At 39.4% G+C, this 12,877-nt stretch overlaps 1 protein-coding gene across 2 annotated transcripts in view; it reads left to right on the forward strand.

Annotated features, from left to right (window-relative positions):
- Nucleotides 1–835: 835 nt before the first annotated feature.
- The window catches only part of LOC145944589 (roundabout homolog 1), a 133,214-nt gene continuing 121,172 nt past the window's right edge, over nucleotides 836–12,877 (forward strand). For both annotated transcript variants that reach the window (XM_083053137.1, XM_083053041.1), the window contains exon 1: nucleotides 836–1,250. In XM_083053137.1, the coding sequence (XP_082909263.1) occupies nucleotides 1,178–1,250 (73 nt within the window). In that variant the 5' untranslated portion in view covers nucleotides 836–1,177. The remainder of the gene's footprint in view (nucleotides 1,251–12,877) is intronic.

The raw sequence follows: 12,877 nt of genomic DNA on the forward strand, positions 1-12,877 counted from the left end.
AAAGAGAGCGACGAGAAAGGACGATAGGAGGACGAGGTCACCCCCGAAAGTAACGGAGAAGAGCGGTGGAGAAGACAAAGCGCGCGTGGGAGAACGGAAGAGGCCGTCGAAGAGACAGAAACGGGGGTGTGAGTGGCATTCAATTCAATTTCCTAAGAAACTCTTTAGTGTTTGAGATACAGCCGCCGAAAGGATGCGCACGAGGTTAGATATGTGGTGGAGATGGTGGGTGAAATCACCGTGGGGGGATGAAAGATGGATAAACGAGGCGACCGTAGAAAGAGAAAGAAAAAGAGAGACAAAGGACGAAGCAGGAAGGGATAGGGATCGCGAAATAGAGAGAAATCCAGAGAATGGATGGAAGCGCGATCGCGTGGAGTTGCGCGCAAAGGGTGGAAAGAAGAAGAAAGACGCGACACACGCCGCGCGTTAAGGACGCAACGAGTGATGGAAAAACCGTGATAGGGAGTGAGTCGGAAGACAACTACAACGATGGAGAGCTGCATAAAAAGGGAAAGAAGTTCTCGTGTGAGTGCCGGGGCGGGGAATAAGAGGACGAACGGGGGGGATTGATATTGCCGAAAGAGAAGGAAGATGGTGAGCCCCAAGGACGAGGGGTGCAGGAGATATACGAGAGCGAGAGAGCGTGGACGGAAGTACGCGGGATAAACGGAGACGCGGGAGGCGGGAGAGAGAGACTGACTAACTGACTGTGGCCGGTTAGGGGGATGAAAAGGGGGGAAACAGCGCAAGGGGGAATAAGGATTCTGTGCGCGGGCGCGAAGCTGGCGCAAACTCTTCGTGCAGCATCCCTCGTCAGTTGCAAGTCAGGAACTATCGCGTCCGCGTGGCGCTTGCCTTGCTATTCGTACTGCTATCCCGCCGATCTCGAGCGCGACGATCGGCCGATCGATCACAGAAGTATACGGAGAAAGAGAGAGAGAGATCTTTCGCGATTGAACTGCGATTTCGTGATTTTTCGATGTTATTCCGCGGCGCGACAGGTTTCCGCTAGCGCGACTAGATTGTTTTTTTTTTTTTTGTTAATTAATGCGGAAAACAACGGAAACGAAAGCGTCGTGGCATCGATCGACACCGAGCGAGACGTGTATATGTAGACGAAAAGCGTAAAACGCGCGTGGGTACAGTGTGACACGTAAGATCTCTCACAGGCAGCATGGATAAAGACTTTCGCCCGGATTATCGAAAAATGCGATGTGCTCTGCTTCATCTGCTGCTGATAGTGGGGGGTAAGTTTCATCACGCTGTGTTAAGTTCGATAGAAGGGGAGGCGAGTTCGTCGAGTGGCATAGTTTCTTCTCACTGATTATCGAGCTCGTAAGATACTCTTTCCATCGACTTCTAATCTCTGAATGGTCGTTCAAGTGAAAGAATCTTTCATCACTGTTTCGCCGAGCCGTTGATCCGAAAATGGTGAACAAAGGAAGAGGCCGGAGATGAGAGGAGGAGGGCAAAAGGAATGTGTTTCTCCAATTAGTGGTTTTCGCACCCCAAGAGTATTTTACGCGCGAATCCTCTAGTTTAAATAACACTCCACGCACGCGAGAGAAGTATCTTTGATGAAAATCCTGAAACGCTATGTGACTCTCTACCAGCTTCGCTTTACTGTTATTGGATAACATGGAGAAAATACGGAGGGACGAAGGGAAGGGGAAGTAAAGTCCGCTCTTCCGTATTACGCGCCAAGAAGAAGAGACATAAAACGTTTAAGTTTCCACTAAATTAGGCCAAGCAGTACTTAAAGGAGTCATTGATACTCGCGATCTTCTACGCCTTTTCCAGCTGCCTCGTTACTTCCGTGAAGTACCGAGATCCGCTGATTCGAAAAAGGACGCGGAATATCTGCGTTTTCTCGGAGAAAACGCGGAAAATGGGTGGTCGTTCGCAGCCATTCTACAATCGGCAGAAACGACATTGTTACAATCGAGTTCGGTCGGATTCACGCCGGGATTGTAATCGACGCTTTCACTCGTCGGCGCAATCCTCGATATTACTACTGCGATTTGCAGAACTCTATTTATGTCGCTACATAGTATAGCGTTAAACAAAAATTATAGCACAATGATGTTACTTTATTGATGAAAATAATTTAAATATTTTTTAATTAGAATAATATCAAATTGATTATCTCTGTTTTTATCTCTGTGCTCCTCTTAAGCGAATTAAATCAAAGTATGTACATACATGTTGCGAACTGAAAAAGATTGCGGGACGAATGTTTTGCTCTGATTCGCAGCGATTTGGACGCGAGCCATTTTACTAAGATGGCTCTTATAGAATAACAATTTCGGCATCAGCCTTGTTATAGACGAGCTCGCACTAAAGTTTCGGTTTTACTTCGTCAAAGTAGGTCGGACGCCTCACAATACTTAAAAGAAACATTAAAGTGATAGTCTTGTTATAGTCTGCGTTTGTACTAAAATGATTTCAAGCGACTCTTTTCTTTTCTCGTTAAAAACAAATATCTATAAAAATACCATACATTGTCGTAATTCGATGTAACGGTAAATGAACATGTAGAAGTGAAGATTCAATCACAGGTTAAAGTTAAATTTTTTCGCGCTCCGGAAAGATACAAGAACACGTAAGCGCAACTGGCACGTAAGAGCAACTGCTTCGTGACAATCAGGGGGTTAATAGAGTAAGTTAAAGTGAGTGGAAGTGAGTTGGGAGTGAACGAGTTTTTAGGCACGTCCGAACAGAGTGATGTATGTATTCAACGATGCAAAAAGCGCAACGGGCGAGAAGTTCCGAAACTATTTGAGATATCGAAAAACCATTTCCGACTTTCGCGTTTGCAAAAATTTAAAAAGTCGTGCATGTGTTGGATGTACGTGTATATCTAGATTGACTAACTGATTGAACCGAGCAAAACGATTTATATGCTAGAGAGATTCAGACACCGTTTTTAGTTATGTCGCAATTGGAGATAATTATCACTTTCTTCTCTTTCTTTGCGCGTTTTCTCCAAAAAATGAGAAACATTTATAATTCCTATAAAAATTCAAATATTACATATATGATGACTTAAATTGTGTGAATAAATATTTTTCTATTCATCGAATTTATAATGAAAACTGTTCGAACCTTTAAAAATTTTTAATCTATTAATATTATAGATTAACTATTTTTGTACGTATCTAGAAATTCAGAAAAGTAAACTCTTTTAAAATTTTAGAAAATTATTAATAAAATAAGAATAATTTGCAAATTTAAAAATTTTTTAAATAAAAAATATTTCATATCTTACAAACATAAAGAGATAATGTATAAAAATATATAGAAAACAACTTTGCAAAATCATTAAATACTTTTAAAATTGTTATATAATGTATTATTCTTATACTTTACTTTTTCGAGAATTTGAAGGGCGGAGCCCACTGAATATTTGCGAACCGCTGAAGGCGGCAGCAAGCGAACTAATTAATCTATTGATTCAACTCTCTTTGAGTGATTAAATTTGCAATCGTATTTACATTTACATTACACAAATCTGTTAATAATATTTGGAAATTTAAAACACGGCCGGCTTTACAACATTTGCATGTCATTATAATTTTTTCCACAAGCATATTTTGACATAATATTTATCTTTATATGTATATATTATTATATATTGAGATTCGAATTACTTTTATAATAATATCGTATAGTTTTCCGAACAACATCCACACTTTGTTCCGAAGTTTCCGGGAAGCATGCCATTTTTGCAGTTGTAGAACTAGGTTGTTTCCGATGAGACAGATTCTCTCAACTGAATATTTGCCCTCTGCTGGACCGCCGCTTTTCCACACGATTGCGTCGTGCCACGAGAAGGCGAACAGATACGTGAGAATTCTTCGAAGAGAGATAAGGAGAGAGAACGAGTGAAAGAGAGAGAAAGGGGAAGAAATCGAGATAAAACAAATCGTGGCGAACGTGCACCGGAATGCAGACATATCCGAGATACACTCGCCTCTCCTTCTCGCCATCTTTTCGTACTTTATCTCTGTGACGCAGTTTCCCCGCAAATGCGTTCTAATCCGCATTCTCCCTTATTGGTGAAATACTACAGCGCTCGAGTACACGTCGATGACACGATTTATTTTTCTTTTGTGGAGGTCGCTTTTAGAAGCGGAGATTTTTATACGCAACAATTCGCCTCGCGCGCTCTTCTACTTTTATTTTTATATACAAAGTCCTGCGTGTTTTTATTAAAAAAAAAGATGTACACCATATACATACATATACGTACTTTTCGTGATCGTGCTTTGATTGCGCGAGAGAAGTGTATAACGTTTTTGTGAAAAAGAACAATACCCAAGAAATTTTTCTTCATTTCTTTTTGGTACTAGGATATTTTCGAAATGAACGTGTTTGCTTCTGAGAGTGCACCATATTTTCGAATGCTTCTATAAACTCTGCTCACTCCGCGAGCAGTTTCAGCATAAAACGTTTGTTGTCTCTCACAACTTTACCTGTTTAGTTTCTCTCTCATACTTTATCGCTATTGTTAAACATTTTTAAACAAAACGTAGAAAGAAAGAGTTCGCGTTATCGTGCATACAGCATATTCATTTCAATTTAAATATGTATTTATATAACTATTATCACTTATCCAAATCATTTTTGCGTGCAATATCGCGCCAGAGAAAATTATTTCAAAAGTCTATATTTTTTCAGCATTAAACATTCCTGAAATCATTTTGCACATCTAACTCCGGTTTTATTCAACGAAGGGAGAAAGAAAGAAAGAAAGAGAGAGAGGGGGGCAGACTTTAATAAAAGTGTATTCTCATCAGCCAATCGCGGTATATTCGTTCATTTCCCAATGTAAATTTCGAAAGCAATTCGATGACAGGTATGAATTGATCCTGATCGGGGTCATCAGTGGCCAACCGATTATATTTGTCCAAATTTTTTAAACCATTTTTGCGCTGTTGCGATTCATTACGTTGCGTTTATCAAACGCCATAGGCGTTTTCGCATTTAACCCCAAAGAGCAAATATGCACAAACATTTGCAATTGATATATTCATCTCTCACGAAGTTTCAATCATTTTTCGGCCTCTCTCGCGCTCTTCAATAGAGCGTTATCATTTACATAGTGTATGAAATAACGCAGCCACGCACATAATAAATTTGTCCCAAACTGCATTATCAATTACTTGCAAGAATTGTTATCTATTTACATTTTTCGCAATTTGTGTAAAAAATTCAATAATGCAAAAAATTAGGCATTTTATAATATTAATATTATTATCGATTTTAAATGTAAGAATGCAGCAGTTGAATTCTTAATCTTTCTACAATGATATTACATTCCAAAACGGATTTAATTCATCGCGTATAATTAGCAGCGCTAAAAGAACGTCCTTTAAATCGCTCTGTTTCAGGTATTTTGTCCAATACTGTGAATTTTAATTTGCTAATTGTGCTTCTTTCCTAATTAATTACTCTTAATCCTCGTATTATCAGAATACTTTAAGAAGAAGAAAATGAGGAAGGAGAGAACGACATATTTTAATAATCATGTTTATACAGATTGAAATTTTGCAGCTTTTTTTGAAAATTGTCATATAAACGTAAAGATACAACGAGATAAACGTAAAAACTCGTTCTAGGTGATCATCTTTATTGATCGCAAATCAACTCTTATACCTTATTCATAATTATTACATCTGTTGCGACTGAAGCACCAATGCCTTAACAAACTTGGCGCGCAGTTCTACCAGACATTACTTCTAATTACCTTATCAAATTAACTATCCTTCCTTTATTCCGTCTCGTAGCAACAGCTGCAGTTCGAGCGGCAGAAACATGGCTTGTTCGCTCGCGGCGCGGATCAAATTTTGACCAATTACTTCCGCCAACGTCGCTTTTATCGTTTACGACCGACACTAATGAACGCAAACTTGAAGGCGCCTGTTATTCAACATAAACTTTGGTCTTCGTTAACCAAATTCAGTCCATATTCATATATATATATATATAATAAACACGAAACATTTATTGTTCCGCTCATGCGTATTGCGTGCAGTTCATCGAACTTCCTTCTTCCATCATCCGTACTTTCGTGAATTTAATCTCGACGTCAATTTAGAATGTTGAAAGTAAGATTGGAGAAGATTAAAAAAAAATCTCGTTAAAGCGAAGCGCACCTAATCTGCGTAATATTACGAATCCGATAATGATTTTGCAAACCAAACATTCCATCTGCTCGTTTCGCTTCGATTGAACGAGACGTTTCTATTCTGATCTCCTCGACCGTCTCGAGCAGAGGCTACAATCCGCAATAGACAGGCCGAAAGGTTTTCTCAAGACTCTCTCTTTCCCTCTCCCTCGGCAATGTATTTTCTTGTCTTCCTTTTTTATGCCTCCGAAGTCGTAATGCAAAAGATACAGAAATGAAGAGGGTACTTCCGTCCACAATTCGAAGACCTCATCGCCTTCCGCCTCTTCCTCGACTCGATTGTTCTATCTTCGTCTCGTCATGGCTGTCGTGCTCTTTTGTTCATTCGAGTTGCTCTCGCTGCAGCCGGAACGAAGAGAAAAAGGAATTCTCAGAGCGAGTCCTCGCGGACGCTCACCCTTGTCGGATATTACTTTTATTCTGTTTCGAGCCTCGTCGCTGCCCGGACAACATCCCCCTGCTCAAGCATCCTTTCATCTTCCAGTCGTTTTGTATCATCGCGATTGTATCGCTCGCGTGTACGTGATCAGAATTGGTCCGAATCTCTATGGTACCCGCGCGTACGACGGTATACTACCGTAGAGTACAATTTCCCGAACAAGAAGGACGTATATATCTCTCCTTGTGTCGTCAGTACAAAGTTAGTCACTGTTATGAATTGGGGAACAAAGTACGTTCCGCACGTTGATTTTCCATTTGAAAACTCAATATAGAAAGATATATCTGTCGTTGTTTCATGATCATTTTTCTTTTTGCGCGAACATGTCGCACATATACATTTAAACTAAAATTAAAATAAATATTTTTACGCCGATGAAAAATTGCGTACCACTGCAAAATGCTCTCAATGTTTCCAAATATCAAAACAGAAGATAGATTGGAAGTTTTTAAAATAAAAAAAAAACTGATACAGAATTAATGGAAATTAACAAGGAAATAATTTGTTCACATTAAGTGCTCTTTCTCTTTCTCTCTTTCTTTCTCTACTCATGAATTTCTCTCCGTTTTTCGGAAAGAAGATCTTAATACACATGGAAACGTACCAGCATCAATAAAAGCTTAACATTCAATTAAACGAATTATCCAAGTCACGCGATTTTCTTAATCCTTTCGAAATTACATCGACGCAATCGAGGAGATCCTGAATGCTGGAATTTACCCTATAGATATGACGATCAGCCAGGGATTCCCCCGGTGGTCGCAGAGTCTCGAGCGAGAAAAAAAACAAGGATTGAAAGTCGATCGGAAAGGGCGATCGCTTCCGGATGTAATTCCGCAAATACGTTTCGGTTTCCGCTCGAGCGAACACGACCGCCATCGCGAATCATTCATGTGAAATTCGTCCAGCAGCATCCACGCCACGCGCCATATGTGGTCAACGATGCGCCTTTTTGCGGTTCGCAGAGCCAGAAAATGACGGCGCGAGCCGCCCTTCTTTTTTACGACCGGAAAAAGGGATCGCTGGCACCGAGGATAATCTCATCAACGCGGCGACGGAGAGGACCCGGTTAAAGATCACTTCGTCCATTGAAGCGACGCCGCGCCGCCTTGGCCCGTCGTACTGAATTATCGCCCTTAGTTTCCTACACATGCCATTAATTGTCGTTCTTCCCGCGGAAACGTCACGCTTCGCGGAACCCCGCGCTTCGGATTGATTTAATTGTTTTCGCGATCGCGAACGTTCGCGGCAAATTCGGTCGGGTTAATTGAATTTAGTCACGTCGGATTTATAGCTAATTGAAGCGTGCCGCGTTGTTTCAATAGGCAACTGTAAAACTCCGACAGTATAATTACGGACGATCTCGTCGATTCGCGTTACGACTGAAACAGCAAAGAGACGCTATTTTGAGATTGCGCGATTGTTTCGACAAATCTTCGCGTTTTTCATTCGATGAAGCATATACGTATATAGACGTCTCTAATCATTTATTAGTTTAATAATTTTATAATAATTATTAATACAAAATTATTAATTCTATAATCTTTATATCTCTATATAAATTATAAAATTAATAATTTTTTTTATTAATAATTATTATAAAATTACTAAACCACTGGCAATTTCTTTTATTGGATAATAAAGTATGTTTTTTGTTTTTCAATTTGAAAACTCAAGATAGAAAGATATATTTGTTACTGTTTCATGATAATGTTTTTGCGCAAACATGTTGCAAATACATTTAAACTAAAATTAAAATAAATATTATGCCGACAAAAAATTGCATACATCTATAAAATGCTCTCAATATTCTATATCGAAACAGATGCATGTCTTACACATGCAATTATGTATTACATTGTTGTCCTCATAATAATTTGATAAGTTACATTTGTTATCTCCAAAATAATTATCTTTTTTAATATTTGAATATAATAAATAATTAGATTAAGATAAAATAGCATTAAATATAAAAATCTCTCAGAGCTACTTTACATATAAAACTCACTTGGAAAAATATAATCAAGACGGGAGATGCATGCTCCTGAAGTGTGAAGATAAAAATAATTTCAAACAAAGTGCGACTTTTCGTAACGGGAGATTGTGACTTTCCGTTTGACCTAGTGAAAAGGTTGAGAAAAGTATTTTATATCGCATTTAACGCACCTTTATAACAATCGCACTTTACAGTAGCGACAAAAGATTGGTCCGACGATAAAAGAATCGTTAAAGCTTTCGATACGAAAAGAAAAACGAAGGTGAACGAGTAGGTCACAAGGGAAACGAGCTTGGAAGACTAAAGGCGAAACGAAAGAATCGAATGAAAAGGACAGAGAAGAGATCGCGCCGAAGCATACGAGGGGAAAAATCAAACGGAAGACAAAGAAAGGAAGAAAAAGGGAAAGAGAGAGAGAGAGAGAGAGAGAAAGAAAGAGAAGAGAGGACAACTCACCTTCGAAAGTTTTTCAGAGAACTGCGAGGCGTCGGCCATTACCGTGGATTACATACCTCTTTCGCTTCGCTTCCGTTACTTCGTCGAAAGCACGTAAACCGTAACGCTCTTAGAGGCCGGGCAAAACTTACGTTTGCTTCGAGAGAGAGTTAAAAATTTATCCGCTTTAAAACTGATTAAGCACAAGCAACGCGTACGTACCAGAGAATCCGGTCCGAGTGTCTATATGTGTCTCACTCGCGTCTTAATTGAAAAGAAAATCTGAAATCGCGATACCGCCCGCAGTCATTTAATTCCCCGGTGGTGGATGCGCTTTCCGTATGAGGAGATTCTACAGCGAGGAAATTCGATGCGAGTACAAGACTTGTCGGGTATAAGGTATAAGGACCCACGGGGTTGTCCCCTTATACATTTAATGGATTCCATGGGACCGGTTTAATCGCCCTTGCAAGCACGGGACGGGGAAATGCACGGAGATGAGAGTTGGGATTACTCGTGGCGGTTGCGCCATTTTTGCTTGCTGGTCGTCTTTTTGAATGTGTTCGACTCGCGCAGAAAAGAACACCTAATCGAGTATCTCAACGTTGCGCTCTCACAGTTACTGCGACTTCATTGCGAGATACGGGAATTATTTATAGCGCGCCGCAGTCTGGATATAAATTCTTTTCCAGATAGCATTGAGAATACGCAGAGTGCTCGGCGCATTATGCGACACGCATAAAAACCGCTAATAATTAATATACATTACAAAGTGTGTGAGTTTTTAATAATAAACTTAAATCATCGTTTACCGTACCGTCGTCTTTGATTTTATTTCATTATATAACACGATACAATTTTTCAACTATTACTTTAGTTGATAAAAGATAAGAGTATGTTTTACGTCATAAATATATATACACGATTATTACACGTTCTTATTATTATTGTCAATATTAATGAATATAAAGGTAGCCGTTTAATTTTAATCGAAAGTAAAATATGTTCTTAGACAAGTATCGTTTAGATTTCGACAGGGAAGAGAAAGGGTGTATACTCGTAAGATTCCCTGCGCGAGAGGAAACTCGGGGGGTGAACGCCTCGGATGCCTTCGCGTTGTCTTAATATATTTCGTACTCGCAGACCGGGGGTTGGGGTGGTCTTTGTTGGAAAGCCACTTACGCTTTGCCGAGATACGTAATCTTGCCCGATGGCTCCGGGGCTTACATCGATCTAGGATTTTAGCTAACACGGCATGGGGAGCCAAAGTTTATTAAGAAGCCTTCGAGACTATCCCGAAGAGAGAGAGAACGACGCATCGGTTATTACGGAGGCGGGCACCCGAGGAGCTCGGACCAGCTGCAAATAATTAATCTATCTACCTTAGATATTTGCATTGCGTTAGAAGAGAGAGCGTTGTAACGTCGAATCACCGGGGCTGTATTAAAGCTATCAGACACAAGCATTTTCTGGCATCTTATTTGTGTATCGATATGATAATATAAATTATTTTTGAAGAAACAACAAGTTTGCAACTATTGAAATGTAGAACTCAGTTTGCTTTACTTTTTATTAATTTTTTTTATACATCTGTGGAAACAAATTTGAAATCTTACATCGTGCCGAAATAATTATGCAATTGACCAACTGTTCGCCAACAACAAAATTGATATCAATATTTCGAGTGTCAAAGAATATAAATAAAATTTTAATACGATTATTAAAGATTTAAAGAAAATGCTGATTGTATTTCTACATCATTTATAAACGACAAATTTTTTACAAAAAATAATATTTTTTTACAGATAAAAATAAGACAAAACGGATAACGTTATAATCGACTACTGTATTACGGCAACTCGTTATTGCCATAAAATAAGGTGGTACCGTGGTGCTCGGTCACGATAAACGTGACAAACGGTTTAAAAATAGTTTTAACCTAACGCGGCAATAAACGGACGAAAAAGAAAGATATTAACCGAGTCCGGAGTAGAGGACTCCATCCGGGGACATTGGGGGCTAACCTCGCCCAGGGTACGCAGTATCTCAGGCTAGCGTCTCCTCACAGGTTTGGTACTTGGCGGAGCGCTGGCTTTCGTTGCGATAACAAACGTTATTTCCGCGCGCCGTGGAAGAAACTAGCTACTTTGGTGGCCAGGACGATGTATGTCGCCGATTTTTGTCGCGCGATTTATTCGGAGTTCAGTAAGCACCGCCGTACTTTATGAGAGCGAATTTTCCAAGGATATTGATAAGAAGATAATGGTCCAAAAATTATTTGTGATTATTATCGGTAATAAAATAGTACTTGAAGAATGGTAACGATAATTCTTGAAATGTAATAATACGATTTAATTTCTACACAGAAAAAAGAGAGAAATTTTCTAAACGTAAATTAAGTAAATTCGATTCTTGCATTACTCGAAAATTACGTTAAGAGAAGATCTCTTTTATCTAGAAATAATGTATAAGAACAAGGAAAGTGAAAGAGAGATACATCAAAGGAATAGATTAAAGTCTTCTTTTAATATCTAACAACGTCTTTTATACAAAAACATCTTAGAGAATCATCTACGGAATGTAATTGCCATCTATTACATTTAAGTGAGTTATAAGGCGAATCGTGTGTCTCATTCCGCGATCGACGATCCTCGCGACATCGTAATTAAATTTATTCTCTGCGCGGAATAGGAGAAAAAGGTCTTAATAAAGTAATGTTCTTAAATGAAGAACAAATGTTCAACAAAACATTTCCGAAACGCGGCTGGAGATAATGTCGTATGATCCGCCGCGTTGAATGAAGCGAGGGATAAACTCGAGAGAGGAGGGTGCCCGGTCACTGTGCCCTGTGGGCTACATTTAAAAGTATAATTTAAAAATGGCGGCGCGGAGAACACACGAAATGACTCATAAGCATAATTTATGCGGCCGTTTTGCCAGCCCTTCACCTCGCGATGAAAATGTCTCTCGCACTTTCTCTCTCTTTTACGTTTAATAAAGGGTCTGGCGTTTTGTGGCCACGCGAGAGAGGGTTGCCGATCTTTTTTACTTGGAAAGGAAACTGTCGCCTTTCCTCTCCCTTTCCTTACCTTTCATTTGAATTCGTTAACTCGACGATCGTCAAATCCTTCCCTTCCCCCCCGTCGTTCCCCGGTCGGTCGCATTTCGGGCGGGTGGAATCGATCTTCTTACGAATCGAGGCAGAATAATTCGCAAGAACCGCGCGCGACGGCCTGCATCTCATCTGCGTCGAAATAAATTTCAGAGAAGAAACTCGGAAACAGAAGAAGAAGGTGTTATTTGTTACCGTCGGAAGCGCGGGAAAAAGAGCCGGGGGACGGGCGAGGCATAATTTAGACCAAGCGCAACGACCGCGCCTTGTTGTAATCTATTCAACTGCTGTTCAGATTGAATTTTTGTCAATTAATTGAAAATTTGCGCGCGACAATCTATTCCGCGACTATTAAAAACTCGCGCGATCTCTCCGTTATACAGATTTATCATAGAGACTAATTAATCCCACGTAAAAGTTACGTTGCGCTGATCAATTTTCGGATGCATTTTTATATTTGCATTATACATATAATTATTTTAGAGTAATAAAATTTTATTGAGAGACTAGAACTTTATCACGTGAATTTAGAATACTTTGTACTTATATATAAAAATTATATACTATTTGTAGTTCTTATAAAAAAAGAAAATTGCACTAACGCAATTTAAATCTTGCTCTCTTATATAGGAATAGAGTAAATCTACAACTATTTGTAGCACGTCATAAATATCAAACTGAGAGGAACATTTCCGTTTGAAA

The sequence above is a fragment of the Prenolepis imparis genome, unplaced genomic scaffold (assembly GCF_030444845.1).
Source record: "Prenolepis imparis isolate NDT839.2.m4 unplaced genomic scaffold, iyPreImpa1.0 SCAF_1, whole genome shotgun sequence".
NCBI classification, from domain to species: Eukaryota; Metazoa; Arthropoda; class Insecta; order Hymenoptera; family Formicidae; genus Prenolepis; species Prenolepis imparis.